This window comes from Chiloscyllium punctatum, chromosome 14 (assembly GCF_047496795.1).
Source record: "Chiloscyllium punctatum isolate Juve2018m chromosome 14, sChiPun1.3, whole genome shotgun sequence".
NCBI lineage: Eukaryota > Metazoa > Chordata > Chondrichthyes > Orectolobiformes > Hemiscylliidae > Chiloscyllium > Chiloscyllium punctatum.
Window position 1 is genome coordinate 40,754,960 of NC_092752.1, and position 16,989 is coordinate 40,771,948.

The 16,989-nt window shown below is 41.9% G+C and overlaps 1 protein-coding gene across 1 annotated transcript in view; it reads right to left on the bottom strand.

Moving 5' to 3' along the window:
• Positions 1-7,419: 7,419 nt before the first annotated feature.
• LOC140485460 (scavenger receptor cysteine-rich domain-containing protein DMBT1-like) overlaps positions 7,420-16,989 on the bottom strand; it is a 101,402-nt gene continuing 91,832 nt past the window's right edge. The window contains exons 10-11 of the mRNA XM_072583663.1: positions 15,550-15,864; positions 7,420-7,616 (exon numbers count right to left, since the gene is read on the bottom strand). Of these exons, the coding sequence (XP_072439764.1) occupies positions 7,420-7,616; positions 15,550-15,864 (512 nt within the window). The remainder of the gene's footprint in view (positions 7,617-15,549; positions 15,865-16,989) is intronic.

Below are 16,989 nucleotides of genomic sequence, written 5' to 3' on the forward strand. Positions count from 1 at the left end.
CTTTAAAAAGGAAGCAAAAATTGAAGCGTAGATTCAGATTTAGTATGGGTGAGATGATGGCCCAGTATTAGAATTGCTAGACCATTAATCCAGTGACCCAGGTAATTTTCCCAGGACCTGGTTCAAATCCCAAGATAGCAGATGGTGGAATTTGACTGCAATAAAAATCTGGAATTAAGAGTACCGATAACCATGAAACAGTTGTCAATGATTAGCTAAACCCATTTGATTTTGCTAGTGTCCCTTTAGGGAAGGAAACTGCTATCCTTACCTGGTCTGGCCTATATGTAATTTCATACCCACAGCAATGTGTGTTGACTCTTAATTGTCCTCTGGGCAATTAGGGATGGGCAATAAATGCTGGCCTAGCCAGAGATCCCCACATTTCATGAATGAATGAAAAATGTTAGAGAGAGAGAAAAATTCGAGAAGATGCAGAAAGGGGGGGAGGGAAGATACTAAATGAGTATTTTGCATCAGTATTTACTATGGAAAAGGATATGGAAGATATTGACTGTAGGGAGATAGATGGTGACATCTTGCAAAATGTCCAGATTACAGAGGAGGAAGTGCTGGATGTCTTGAAATGGGTAAAGATGGATAAATCCCCAGGACCTGATCAGGTGTACCCGAGAACTCTGTGGGAAGCTAGAGAAATGATTGCTGGGCCTCTTGCTGAGATATCTTGCTGATATATCGATAGTTACAGGTGAGGTGCCAGAAGACTGGAGGTTGCCTAACATGGTGCCACTGTTTAAGAAGGGTGGTAAGGACAAGCCAGGGAACTATAGACCAGTGAACCTGACGTCGGTGGTGGGCAAGTTGTAGGAGGGAATCCTGAAGGACAGGGTGTACATGTATTTGGAAAGGCAAGGACTGATTAGGGATAGTCAATATGGCTTTGTGTGTGGGAAATCATATCTCACAAACTTGATTGAGTTTTTTGAAGAAGTAACAAAGAGGATTGATGAGGGCAGAGTGGTAGATGTGATCTATATGGACTTCAGTAAGGCATTTAACAAGGTTCTCCATGGGAGACTGATTAGCAAGGTTAGATCTCACGGAATACAAAGAGAACTAGCCATTTGGATACAGAACTGGCTCAAAGGTAGAAGACAGAGGGTGGTGGTGGAGGGTTGTTTTTCAGACTGGAGGCCTGTGACCAGTGGAGTGCCAAAAGGATCGGTGCTGGGTCCTCTACTTGTTGTCATTTACATAAATGATTTGGATGCGAGCATAAGAGGTACAGTTAGTAAGTTTGCAGATGACACCAAAATTGGAGGTGTAGTGGACAGCGAAGAGGGTTACCTCGGATTACAACAGGATCTGGACCGGATGGGCCAATGGACTGAGAAGTGGCAAGTGGAGTTTAATTCAGGTAAATGCGAGGTGCTACATTTTGGGAAAGCAAATCTTAGCAGGACTTATTCCCTTAATGGTAAGGTCCTAGGGAGTGTTGCTGAACAAAGAGACCTTGGAGTGCAGGTTCATAGCTCCTTGAAAGTGGAGTCGCAGGTAGATAGGATAGTGAAGAAGGTGTTTGGTATGCTTTCCTTTATTGGTCAGAGTATTGAGCACAGGAATTGGGAGGTCATGTTGTGGCTGTACAGGACATTGGTTAGGCCACTGTTGGAATAATGCATGCAATTCTGGTCTTCTTCCTATTGGAAAGTTGTTGTGAAACTTGAAAGGGTTCAGAAAAGATTTACAAGGATGTTGTCAGGGTTGGAGGATTTGAGCATTAGGGAGAGGCTGAACAGACTGGGGCTGTTTTCCCTGGAGCATTGGAGGCTGAGGGGTGACCTTATCGAGGTTTACAAAATTATGAGGGGCATGGATAGGGTAAATCAGCAAAGTCTTTTCTCTGAGTTTGGGGAGTCCAGAACTAGAGGGCATAGGTTTAGGGTGAGAGGGGAAAGATATAAAAGAGACCTAAGGGGAAACTTTTTCACACAGGGGGTGGTACATGAATGGAATGAGCTGCCAGAGGAAATGGTGGAGGCTGGTAGAGTTGCAACATTTAAAAGGCATCTGGCTGGGTATATGAATAGGAAGGGTTTGAAGGGATATGGGCTGAGTGCTGACAGGTGGGGCTAGACTGGGTTGGGATATCTGGTCAGCATGGATGGGTTGGACCAAAGGGTCTGTTTCCATGCTGTACATCTCTATGACTCTATTAAGGGTATTATTGAACAGGCGGTTATGATTAGAATCAGTGGGACATTAAAGGGTGCAGAAGTGATTAGGAGAGTGGGATTCAACTGATTAGAATATTAAAAAACATGTAAGTACAAACAGACTGGGTAGGATATTGTGTGCAGGGAATGAAAGGAGAGTGGAACTAGACTGGGTTGCATAATAATGCATATCAATATGATATGAGAATGGGGGGTCGACTGGAAGAGATCATAAAGGTGAGGGGAATAATCAGAACAATGTCAAGGATGTCCATTCACCTGAACAGGTAACTCCAGCATCCTGGCTGTGTTGGCAGTTCTTTATCACCCCAGGATTGAAAGAGCACTGATCGAGGGTAGGCTCTATTCCAAGACACTTCACTCTCTGAATCCAGATGTTACCAGTCCCCTCTCCATAGTAGGCTCCAGACTGTGCTGCAAGAGCTGTCCCACAGTTCAGTACTCTGCAAATAACATTTGCTGCATTTATATCCCAGCCATTGTCACAGACAGTACCCCAAATGGAGTTACGGTAGATTTCAACTCTCCCAGAACACATGTTGGTCCCATTCATCAGCCGGATGGGTACTGGACCTAGAATAGAGATGGAAACAATGTCTCTGACTTGTCTCACTGTTTGTCTTAACACCCAATTCCGAATAAGTTAACATTTTCTTCTATTAAAAGTTGGAAAGATGGAAGATCCCCACAAGCTCAATTTCCTAGCCCCAAGACCGAATAATAAAGTTATAGAATATTTACAACACAGAAGAAGCCATTTGCCTATAATAACAATTCAGCTAGTCCCACTCTCCTACTCTTTCCCTGCAACTTATTTTTCTCTTCAGATGATTTTCCTAATCTCTTTTACAAGTTATGATTGAAAGTGTTTTCATCAAACTGTCAGGTACTACATTGCAAATGATTCATCACATAGAAAAGCATCACCTCTTTGGTAATTTTAGCAATCACCTTAATTCAATGTCCTCTGGTTCAGAAGCCACATGCAAAGGGAACAGGTCTCTCTATCTACTCTATCCAAACCCTTCATGATTTTGAACACTCTGGCCAAAATTCCTCTTCACCCTTTCTTCTCTAAGGAGAACAACTGGTCTTCTCCAATCTCACTGTAATGGAAGTCCCTTACTCTTAAAGCCATATTGCAAATCATTTCTGCACCCTATCTAAAGCATTCACATCCTTGAAATTGTGCCACTTACATGCATTAAGAAAGAAATAAAAGATAAGCTTTTATCCGAGTACCAGATAGTGATAAATTGTAAATGGAGAAAGCCTGTGTTAGAGCCCCCACTGATTTTTAATTATTTTTACTTTACTCTTTTAATCAATTTTAATTTGGAGTTGGGAACTGTGAACTAAAGATGACTTTTGAACTTTGTGTAACAGCTTCTGTTAAAAGGAAATCAAACCAAACAAGCTTTTGATTACTCGTGAGCCACACCTGGAAGTTACTTATAGATTGGTTAATAGGTTCTGCAGATATTTCAGCACCGAGGAAGAGTATTTTGTTTGAACAGAAAGCACAAGTTGGCTTTGAATGAGGTCCTGAAGAAGGGCTCATGCCCGAAATGTCTATTCTCCTGCTCCTTGGATGCTGCCTGACGTGCTGCGCTTTTCCAGCAACACATTTTCAGCTTTGAATGAGGTCAGTGGAATTGGTTCCGGCAAGTCCATTAAATACCACACGCTCAAGCAAATGGCAGAATTTGAATGGTAACTGGGACCTTGCGGAGGAGACACTCAGTCCGTCAGGGAGCAGTCAGAGTTTGACTGTGCTTTCTATGAAAACGAATCTAACTGTTGATGCTAACATAAAGATGTGAAAGCTCCCTGCCTAACTTCCCATGAGCATTGCTTGGAAAGCTCAGAGAATACAAAACAAAGTTATACGTATTACTGCATTTATCTGAGTGAACTGTAAGTGTGACCCTGATTGACACCTTCACAAAATCAACCAAGAAAACATCATTGTTGCCTGGGAACAATGCATTGTGAAAACCATTAAAGCAATCTGGCCACTTTTGTTATCTTTTATTTATCCCTTAACTGTGTTTATTTGTCCATCTACTGTGTGAATGGGGCTGAAAGCAAAGGTTTCTGCGTTCATTCCATTGTTCAACCAGATTATTTTCCTGTTTAATTTTGCTCTCCTGAAGTTGCTACAGGTAGAAGATCCTTTATCCAAACATCCAAAAACTGAAAACCTCTGAAATCTGGAAGTTTTTTTTCTAATTAACAAGGTTGTTTGGCGAGCAAACAGTTAGCTCAAGTCAGCACCCACTCAATGCGTGTCACTCAGATGCAACGTGGGGGGTGGGATAGCCAAGCACATTCTTACTTAGAAGTCTGCTCCTCCGGTAAGATTTTTAAAAATTTCACCATGAAACTGTCACTATTCTGAAAACCGAAAAATTTCAAATTCCAAAAAAACAGCTAGTCCCAAGCATTTTGGATAAAGGATCTTCTACCTGTATGTTATTAATAAATCGCTATGCCTTTTGTTTAAGCTACAAACCAATGTCAAGTTTTGATTATTTGCAAAGTCTGGGATTGCTTATTCAAAAATTTGGTGAGGAACTATTTGGGATTTTGAGAATCATTTGAGGATCTTTGAAGGCTTTAATTTTACTGTGTTTTGAATACTGAGGTGAAAGGCTGATTTGGTTTGGTTGTCTCCCTTGTGAAAGAACTAACAGATAACTCCACTCACCTGAACAGGTAACTCCAGCATCTTTCTTATGTGTGCAGTTATTATGCACCCATGACTTGGCAGAACACTGATCAAGAGCAAACTCTGACCCATTACACCACACATCATCCAACCAGATGGCTCCAGTCCCCTCTCCATATTGGGAGCCTGTTGGTGCTAACAGGGCACTCCCACAGTTCAACATTCTGCAGACAACCTGTGCTGCGTTTATAGTCCAGCCATTATCACAGACTGTCCCCCAGATGTGTTTGCGATAGATTTCAACTCTCCCTGAGCACATATTGGTACCATTCACCAGCCGTATAGGCACTGGACCTACAAAAGAGTTGGGGAACTTTGAATAATACAGTAAACTAATTTGGGATGTGGAAACACGCATTTTTAAAGTTAAGTGAATGGCAGAATAATGGTAATGTTTCTAAAGACCCAAGCTAATGCTCTAAGTACATAGGTTAAAAATCACACAATGGCAACTTGTAGAATTTAAACTCCATTTCATTTAATCTGGAATGAAAAGCTAGTCTCAGTAATAGTAACCATTAAACCATTGTTGATTACTGTAAAGGTCCATCCAATTCACTTATCAGTCATTAGTGAATGAAATCTGTTAACCTTAACTAATCTGTAATGTACATTGATTCTTAACCACATCAACCAGATAATTTTGATGCCCTGTCCCCAGAAGACATCTGTCATAGCTAACAGGGTGTTCCACAGCTCAACAATCTGCAGTCCACGCTCACCACATTTATAACCTAACCCTCATTGTCACAGTCAGGTCCCTCAGGTTTACTCATAATAGACAGGTTGCCTAATTAAACTGCTGCAGTCCATGTGCTAACACCCACCTACAGTTATGAAGAGATTTCTAGAGTACAACTGAAAGGAAAGGACAGTGAAAGGACAGCCAATATTTTTTCAAAGTCAGGATGATATGATGAGCAACTTGTACATGGCAGTGTTCCCCTGTGTCTGTTGCCACCCTTCCTCCTGCTGGCAAAGGTCGTGAGGTTGGAAGGTGCTCTTGAGTCTTGACAACTGTTAACTTGCTACCTCTGTGCATTGCTGGTGGAGGGGGAGAATGTTTAAGCTGTCAAGTGGAGTGCCAAGTAAGCAGGTTGTTCTGTGCTGGGATATGGAAATAGGGAGGGGGTGTAGGTCATAGAGGGATTTGAACATTAGGATGAAAATTTGGAGTAAGAGCAGATTACAGAGATAAGGAAGACCGAGACCAGGAGGGATTCAGAAAGGAGGATGAGAATATTAAAACCAAGACAATGCCAGACCAAAATTCAATGTATGTCAGTGAGCACTGGGAAGAAAAGGACATAGTTTCAGATGTGGGGGAACACCAAACTGTTTTAATACAAGCTCACTGAGAGCTGCTAACTTACCTGAGCAGATGACTCCAGCATGTTGACATCCAGCACTGTGATTGGCACTGAGTGGGTTGGCAATGCATTGGTCCAGTGAGTGTTCCGTTCCATTACATCTGACCCCACTGAGCAGGATCTCCCCGCCCCCTTGACCATGATAAGCCCCAGTTATAGACTCAGCCTTCCCACAGTTCAGCTGTCTGCAGACAACGTCTCCATTGGTGAGATCCCAACCATCCTCACAGACTGTCCCCCAGGTGGACTTGTAAAGGATCTCCACTCTCCCCAAACACACATTATTCCCATTGGCCAGTCTGATGGGGAAAGGTCCTGTCAGGGAAACACAAGATTAGATCATTCACCCCCTACGGTTTCAATTTCCATAAATGTTCCCTTCCTCCTTTATGAAACATGAGGCCATTCAGCCTCTTATGGGTTATTTCATATGAATATGAAGAGAAAATTAAGTTCTTGAACAAATCACACATTCAGTTCCTTGAGACTTTTACCCAGGAGCAGGACAGGGTCATCCATTCCCTCATGGCTATTGCATCAGAATGCAAGAGCCATTCAGCCTCCTGATTATTAGACTGGAAAAACATATAATCCCTACATTTGGCTCTTCAAATCTACAATAACCCTTTGAAGAGCATTCCACTCAGATCCACCCGCTTACCTTATCCCTGGAACCCTGTATTTCCCAAGGCTTATTCACCTAGTCAATACATCCCTGGACACTATGGGCAATTTAGCATGGCCAATCCTCCACATCTTTGGACTGTGGGAAGAAACCAGAGCACCAAGAGGAAACCCACACTACAGGGGTAGAATGTGCAAACTCCACACAGATAGTCGCCCAAAAGTGGAATCAAACCCGGGATCCTGGCACTGTGCATTAACTCAGTACTGCCAGAAAAAGGAATATGGGTCTGTTTAGCATTCTGTGACCAAGGCAAATGTTTCATCATCACACAGCATCACTGCTGACCTGAGCAAGTAACTCCAGCATCCTGACTGTGTGTGCAGTTGCTGATATTCCTCTGCTCTCTTGGGCACTCATTGATGGTGCCCTCAGTCCCAACACATCGAAAATTATCCAGCCAGATGGGATCTTCTCCTGGGCCAAAGCTGCTGTTCACAGACACGGCAACTCCACACCTGAGCTGCCTGCAGACAACTGAGGCATCCATGATATCCCACTCATGGTCACAAACAGTGCCCCACGAGGAATTCTTGTAAATTTCAACTCTTCCTGAACACGCATGAAGGCCCTCTTGCAGTCTGGGGGGCAGTGGACCTGGAAAAGCAGCAATAGAACACATACTTTGTGAACTGAACAAAAAACATACAGAGAGCAGTTATCACATTCAATTCCCTGACCTCAATACTCAGCCTATAAAAGCTGTTCCAAACTACTTCATCAATCTTCTCCCCCTTTCCTCAACTCTTAAATATCTAAATCTGGTCCAAGATAGTGGCAGTGTAGGATGCTTTAGCCAGAGCTCATCTGATCTGCCTGTTATTCTTTTTCTCCTCTCTGTGTTCTTTTCCCTTCTTCTCTCCCAGGCTTTCATGACTCCCAGTCCCCGACCACTCACGGCCTGCATGCAGACATAACAAGCCTGGTGTGATGGCCTTTTGTCCTGGTGTGGTGAGGCAGCCTCTGGCCTGATGTGGTGTGGCTGCCTCCCGGTCTTGCGTGACAACTCCTGGCATAGCATTGCAGCTCTTGGCCTGGCATGGCCTGATGTGGCCTCCAAGTCTTGAGGTGATTCCGGACTGATCTCCCGGCCTCATGAACTATGAAGTGAACCCTGGTGTAGTCTGGAGCCAAGGCCCAATGCAAACTGGAGACTAGGTGCCAGCATGGTCCAGGTTAAAAGACCATTAGTCTGAACTTTTATCTGCTCAATGCTGGACTTCTTATTTCTCTATTTTCTAAAATCTTGTAATGGAATTTGCTGTACCCAGGTACCTTTGTACTTAAGATGGCACTGTAACTGGTGATGTATAAACTTTCCACTGTACTTATTTGACTACAAGTGACAATAAAGCTCATTCAATTCAATTCAATTCATCTCTTTTAATATTGCACATCCAGAACTCTAGACTCACATTTATCTGGTTCCACAGCTTGCTTTTCCTTCATCAAGTTGGGTGTCTATTCCTCTGCCAGCCTGAATTGGCCCTTAAGCAAAGAGGTATGCTCAGACACAAGTCTGACTCCTATGTTATGATGCTGTGCCTTTAACAAGGTTATGTTGTCCTTGGTTTCTTTTTCAGAGGGGTCATAACTACAGAGACTCTGGTAGGTTTAGTTTGAATGGTTTTAGGGCCAGTTTGATTATAGCTAACAGATATTGCCTCAGAAAAAAGCCTTTCAAGTTTAAAAAACACGTACAATGAAAGGGGGGTGGTCAGTTCTCCCAGCTCAGCTTTTCTCTGGTTTGGATTTGGTTTCTTTTTAGCGGGCAGTCAGTTGTGAAGCTGCTGGGCCTAAAAAAGCAGGCCCATGCTGATCCTCTCCCTCTCTGGCATCTCTCATGTAAAACCCTTGGTTTGATCTTTCTTTTTTTCCCACCGGGGCGTTAATGGGGATTGTTGCAAGTTATTTGGAACAGCATCATTAAGTTGGGATAATCTGTTGGGTTTCCAGATAGGTTAAGCTATTCTGTATTCTGTTCTCTTTTGTTTGTGTTTCATTCAGTAACCCTGTCAATAAATTCTGTTTTGTTTAAAACTAAGTGGGTTGACCAGCTGCATCGCTCCTAGAATATCTGTTCACACCTACTTATAACAACTAGCAACGTTCGAGTCCAGGCTACTTTCTTGAAATGTGTTGATGAGGTCTGGCTTGCTCCATAACACCTGTCACACAAACACAGCTACAGACATGCACATATTAATATACAAACTCTTCTATACACATATGAACATACAAATATACAAATTAGTAGCTGAAGTAGGCTGGTTGGCACCTTGAATCTGCCCCTTCAATCAGTGAGTCCAAGAATGATCTGACTATGACCTCAACTGCATTTTCCACCCTACTACCCATACCACTTCAGTCCCTTGTTAGTCAAAAATCTATCTCAATCTGCCTTAAACCTTTCAATGAACCTTTCACTGTTGCTCTGGAGGCAAGAGAGTTCCACAGACTCAGAACCATCAGAGAAAAACCATTCCCCTCATCACAGTCTTAAATGAAGGAACCTTTGTTTTCCAACCGTTCTCTTTATTTCTAATCACTACCATAAGAGGAGCCATTCTTTTAGCATTCATACTTTTGAATTTTGAAGAATTTTTGAAGAAGTAACAATGAGGGCAGAGTGATAGATGTGATCAATATGGACTTCAGTAAGGCGTTCGACAAGGTTCCCCATGGGAGACTGGTTAGCAAGGTTAGATCTCACGGAATACAGGGAGAACTAGCCATTTGGATACAGAACTGGCTCAAAGATAGAAGACAGAGGGTGGTGGTGGAGGGTTGTTTTTCAGACTGGAGGCCTGTGACCAGTGGAGTGCCACAAGGATCGGTGCTGGGTCCTCTACTTTTTGTCATTTACATAAATGATTTGGATGTGAGCATAAGAGATATAGTTAGTAAGTTTGCAGATGACACCAAAATTGGAGGTGTAGTGGACAGCGAAGAGGGTTACCTCAGATTAACAACAGGATCTTGACCAAATGGGCCAATGGACTGAGAAGTGGCAGATGGAGTTTAATTTAGATAAATGCAAGGTGCTGCACTTTGGGAAAGCAAATCTTAGCAGGACTTATACACTTAATGGTAAGGTCCTAGGGAGTGTTGATGAACAAAGAGACCTTGGAGTGCAGGTTCATAGCTCCTTGAAAGTGGAGTTGCAGATAGGTAGGATAGTGAAGAAGGTGTTTGGTATGCTTTCCGTTATTGGTCAGAGTATTGAGTACAGGAATTGGGAGGTCATGTTGCAGCTGTACAGGACATTGATTAGGCCACTGTTGGAATATTGCATGCAATTCTGGTCTCCTTCCTATTGGAGAGATGTTGTGAAACTTGAAAGGGTTCAGAAAAGATTTACAAGGATGTTGCCAGGGTTGGAGGATTTGAGCTATAGGGAGAGGCTGAACAGGCTGGGGCTCTTTTCCCTGGAGCATCGGAGGTTGAGGGGTGACCTTATAGAGGTTTACAAAATTATGAGGGGCATGGATAGGATAAATAGACAAAGCCTTTCCCCTGGGGTCGGGGAGTCCAGAACTACAGGTCATAGGTTTAGGGCTGCCAGAGGATGTGGTGGAGGCTGGTACAATTGCAACATTTAAGAGGCATTTGGATGAGTATATGAATAGGAAGGGTTTGGAGGGATATGGGCCGGGTGCTGGCAGGTGGGACTAGATTGGTATGGACGGGTTGGACTGAAGGGTCTGTTTCCATACTGTACATTTCTATGACTCTATATTGTTCAGTCCACTCCACCTTTCATTCTGCAAAACTCAAATGGATATCGGTCAAACCAGTCTGACCTTTATGTATAAGACAAGCATCTCATTCCAGGAAACTATCAAGGTAACCTTGTCGATACTGCTTCAACTGCAAATATCTCTTCTTTTTAGATAAGGCAACTGAAACTGAACGAGGTACTTTAAATGTAATCGCAACAGTGCCGTGTACAAATCATCATAACTTTAAATTCCATCAAAGAGCAGCATTCCATTTGCCTCCCTAGCATATGCTGTACTTGAATGGTAACTTTCTGTGATTCATGTAACAGAACCTCAGATTGTTCCAAGTGTACAACATGGCAAAGTTTAACAATTCTGCCAATACAGTGTGCTCCTCATGATAGAGGTCACAGGATAGAGAACAGGCATTTGTTCATGATTGTATTTTCTTCTGTGAGTTTGCTGTCTTTCAGTGTTGTTTCTAATGCTGCTAAGAAAACTTAGCAGCTTCAGAGACAAGGATAAAAAGATTTACAAAATACCTTGCAAGGATTATAATAAATGTTACATTGGACAAACAGGCAGAAAACTAGTCACAAGGATACATGAACATCAACTAGTCACAAAAAGACATGACTCACTCTCACTAGTATCCTTACATACAAACGAGGAAGGATACCACTTTGACTGGGACAACACATTCATCCTAGGACAAGCCAAACAGAGACATGCATGAGAATTCCTAGAAGCACTGCACTCCAACCAGAACTCTATCAACAAACACATTGATTTGGACACCATCTACAATCCTCTGAGAAAAAGAACTGAAATAACATCACCAACCAAAAGAAACCTCAACTCATAAATAGAAAGCAGAACGTAACACTAGCGCTTCACTAATGATGATATCTAGTATGGTGACGAAATGTCTGAAACCAAACTTTCCAGCTCAGTGAGCAAACTCACATCCAGAGTTCCAGTCTATATTTGGAAAGTTAAAATCTCCTGCCATAACCACCTTATTATTCTTACAGATAACTGAAATCGCCTTACAAGTTTGTTTCTCAATTTCCCACTTACTATTAGGGGGTCGAAAATACAATCCCAATAAGGTGATCATCCCTTTCTCAATTCTCAGTTCTACCCAAATAACTTCCCTGGATGTACAGGTTCTACAGTCGGGTGTGTGTGCCTGCAGTTGCTACAATACATCTGGTCATTTACTTTCACCATGTATAATCAAGGGGAAGATTGTACCATGAAGTTCCAAGTTGTCACTTGGGCTGCTTTTGTTGAATTTATTGAATTATTATTTTCTGATTGGCTGCCTATTCTCAACTCTGGCAATGGTTTAGCAGCCTTGTTGAAATAGAGTTTGGTTTTTTGATGTTTCATCTTACTGTTTTCACTCTTAATGTTAGTATTTCTTTTTTTCAGTAATATTTGCTATTGAAAGAATACAACGTAACACTAAAATTCGTACTGGAATTTTTACCATGTCTTCAGTAGGTGGGACTCTCCACTGAAGGACTGTCATTTTATATATCAATGCATGATTTGATTGATTTCTTTGTGATGCCTTTGTGATTTTTCACCTTCACCTCAGCCTTTTCATGGGCCGAGTGTGGAGATAATGCATGGTGTTGAATTTCCCAATCTTAATCCTGTGAATACATGTTTGTACTTATCTCAGATGAGTTCCATGGTCAATGGTTTAGTATGTAGCAGTACATTGCAAATCTCTTTGTGCACATTGAAGGTTACCAGTCCAGCTTTTGACTTTCTCCTGCTTAAATTAGTAGCATTTACTTGCCATCTTTGAAAGATCTGCTTTCATGTAATTGCAATAGACTCACTGAGTAATCTGTCATCTTGACACGAGTATGATGCTGTTACATATTCTTATCATATAAGAACTAAACAAAAGGAACAAAAAGACACTGTACGTCCCACATGACTAGCTTTTAATATGATCATGCCTGATCTTCAGTTTCACCTCCAGTTTCCTGCCTACTCCCTGTTTCTTCTCTGAAAGATTCAAACCCTGCCTATCTCAGCTTTAAGTATATTCAATGGTGCACATACACAACCCTTTAGCATGAAAAAAATCCAGAGGCACACCCCTTTGAGTAAAGAAATTTCTCTTCACCTCAGTCCTCAGTGATTGACCTCTTACTTTGAAACGAGACCATACTCTAGATTGTGCAACTAGGGGAAAAACAATCTCTCAGTGTCAATCTTGTCATGTCCCTTCATAATTCTGAATGTGTCAGTAAGATCCCCTCTCATTGTTCTAAAATCTGGAGAATAGTGATTACCTTCATCTTTCGCATCACAGGACAAACCTCTCATCCTACAGACAATCAAGTGAACCCTCACTCTATGCCTCCAATATAAAACACGCCTTTCCTTAAACATGGAGACCAAAACTGCACATGGATCAATGATGCAGACTCACCAGTGCCTCAAATAATTGCAGCAAGATTTTTTATTCTTGTACTCCAATCCTCTTATAATAAATACCAACGTGACATTTGCTTTCATAATTAGTTATTTGCTGTAGCTGTGTGTTAAGTTTAAATGGCCCTTCACAAGTATACTCATGCCTCAAAACATCGATATTCACAAGTTTGGCACCTTTTAAAAAGTATTGTGCTTTTCAATTCTTACCACTAAGTGAATAACCTCACACTTCCCCACATCATAGTTCATCTGCCATTCATTTAACACATCTATATTTTTTTGTAACTTCATTGTGTCCAACCACAGCTTGCACTCCACTTAGTTCTGCATTATCAACAAACTTGGATCAACACTCTCTGTCCATTTGAGTAATTAATTTATGTGGTAAAGAGCTGAGTGTTCAGCACCGTTCCTTGTGGCTCTCCTCTAGTCACTGCCTGTCATTTTCAAAATGCTTCATTTACCCTTATTCTTCTTTTCCTGTTCATTAACTTATTCGCTATACATGCTAATATGCCATCTCAACTCCATGAGCCCATTCATATCCATCTGAAGAGCTGGTAATAACCTTGTGCATTTTCTGTTTGATTATGTTTGATTCCAATAGCTTTGATCACTTTAGCAAAAACTGTGGCAGCACCTTTCTTTGCTTATTATCCACTCACGAATCCAAGCTTCAAATTGTCCTTCCACTGAATGGGGTGACTCTATCTATCTCTCTCTCTCTCTCTCCAAATATAAATATATATCTCTATGCACTCTCCCTCACCATTCATTTTCCAAACATTGCAATAGTATTGCAAAACTAAAGAACTGGATATTCTTAGTGTAAATTTCTCATTAAACTCTATATATAGGCATGCCATTCGAAAACCTTCATCCTCCTTTAACAGTGTTTTGATAGCTCTGACTCCTCTTTCACTTTTACTTCTCTACCTGACAATTAGGAATTACTTCTTCCATAGATCTCACTCATTCTTGTGATTCCCATGGAACCTTGGTATATTGTTCCAAAGATATCTGCCTGGAGTGGGACCAGATTCACCAACCTCTTGTTGTATACTAGCAAAACATGCACAACAGCAAAGTGCTTCCTATTCTCAAATGATAGTTTCATCACCACACCACTGGCACAGCACTGTGACAACCTAGTCTGCAATACTGGATGATACAGATGTTTTCCTCATCTTCATTTGCTCATGACAAATCTATTGGAGCTTTTGGCCATCATGCTGCAATAAATTGAGAAAATAAGACTCAATCTTATTACTAAAGTTAACATTCTCAATCCTTTGAAATTCCTTCTCCTGATGTAATTTCCAGAACCATGCTTGAGCTATCTTAAGGGTTCGGTAATGTTTGCTAGATGGGCAGAACTTTTGCCAGCTAATTAACCATTCTAAAGATTCATTGAAGGACCTTGTAGAGAAGTAGAAATTCAGACTAATGGTTGCCTTTTATAGGTCATCTATTATGGTGTTGCTACTAACAATTTGCCCTCATCTATGCTTTCAAAAAAATCATACTTTTCCTTTGGCGTCAGATCTTCTTCTGATAGATGATTCAAAGTAGCTTTAACCCTCAGGTCAAGTTCTTCAAAGATTTCCCATGGACACTAATAGCCACATGGCATATTACTCAGTAATACCCTAAAGAATGTTCAATATTGTTCTTTGCAAAACATTTGTACTAACATCATACCCAATTTCAAATGATTCACTCAAACTTTTCTGAATGACTAATGAAGGTTGTCAGGAATTGTGATTCCTCTTTATAAGGAGCTTTCCAAAAGCTGCCATACTTAGAGTCAGATAGCACAGAGATCCATGGCCCATTTGAAAATAAAATGTTTGGAATATTTTACCAAACTTTCATTTCCAGAAGACATTGGGTGGAACTCCCTTGCTAAAGCCTTATTAATTCTATCTGATGGATATTACACCTTGATGAGCTGTGGTATTGGTTCACTTTACAACAGTTTTAGATTACTTACAGTGTGGAAACAGGCCCTTCGGCCCAACAAGTCCACACCGCCCCGCCGAAGCGTAACCCACCCATACCCCTACATCTACATTTACCCCTTACCTAACACTATGGGCAATTTAGCATGGCCAATTCACCTGGCCTGCACATCTTTGGACTGTGGGAGGAAACCGGAGCACCCGGAGGAAACCCACGCAGACACGGGGAGAATGTGCAAACTCCACACAGTCAGTCGCCTGAGGCGGGAATTGAACCCGAGTCTCAGGCGCTGTGAGGCAGCAGTGCTAACCACTGTGCCACCGTGCCGCCCACAATACGGTGATTTCACTCACCGTATACTATCCAACTGGGAGATGTGACGATGATATGCATGCTCAATGCGTTAGTGGACTATTACCTGAACACTGAACTCCAGCATCCTCATAGTGTTGACAGTTATGCTCACCCCAGTGTGTCGCGACACACTGATCGAGACTTGACTCGGTTCCATCACACAGCACATCATCCAACCAGATTGGTCCACTGCCCTGTCCAAAGAATGCTCCAGTGGTGGCCTGGATTGCTCTCCCACAGTTGAGCTGCTGACACACCACCTGTGCATCTTGTAGGTCCCAGTAATCACTGCAAACTGTTCCCCAAGTGGAGTTGTGAAAAATCGCCACTCTCCCATCACACAAATTGTCTCCATCTTCCAGTCTCACCATTGCTGACTCTAGAAACAAAAACAAACACAAGCTCAATATCTGCCATTGCCAACTCCAAACATCTCTTTGGTATCAATTACGACTCTGTGTTCAATGAGGAGGAAGGAGTGTCAAGGCCTCAACCCCAAGAGGCTCCCTAGCCAGGACAAGTTACTGTTATCACAAATCCTGAGGCAGTAACAGGCAACTTCTGAGGGGAGATACTGACAGGAAAGTCCAGCTCGAAGGCCTTATGATATGAATTACCATTTTGTTTTTCTGGGCCTGGACATAAAAGAGGGGAGGGAGTGAGCATACACAACAGGGTCACAACAACTAATAGGAATCCAGATTGAAAGATCAGTGAGTGTGGTAGAAAGTTCATGTGGCAATTGTAGGGTTGGAGTGAAGGTGAGGCTAGGAAGGAGCCACTACACAACAAGTTCCAGAAATCCTGATTGGCATGGTGCTTCTTTAACTAAGAGATGAACGGATTGAGAGTCATTTTGATCATTAAAGTGTTACAAACTCATTATAGGGACTGTTAACATTTAAAGAAGAAATTCAAATACACAGAAATTAACTGATTGAACCCTTTTTCACATTTACAAATATAAACAAACTTTGTTATATATCAAAAAGACTCAAACAAAGGAAACATAATTAACTTAACACAATGAATTATAAAGTTCTACTTTTTATATAGAACATGGAACAGTTAGCGCAGTACAGGCTCTTTGGCCCTTGATGTTATGTCGACCTTTTATCCTACTGTCAGATCAAACTAACCTGCATACCTTACATTTTACGACCATCCATGTGCCTATCCGAGAATTGCTTAAATGTCCCCAATGTATCTGACTCCACTACTACTGTTGGCAGTGCATACCACTCTCTGTGTAAAGAAACTATCTCTGGCAGCCCAGTGGTTAGCACTCCTGTCTCACAGCACCAGGGACCTGGGTTCGATTCCAGCCTCGGGTGACTGTGTGGAGTTTACACATTCTGCCCGTATCTGCTTGGGTTTCCTCCAGGTGCTCTGGTTAACTCCCACAAGCCAAAGTTAGGTGAATTGGCCATGCTAAATTACCCATAGTGTTCAGGGATGTGTAGGTTAGATGCATTAGTCAGGAGTGAATATAGGATATTGGAAT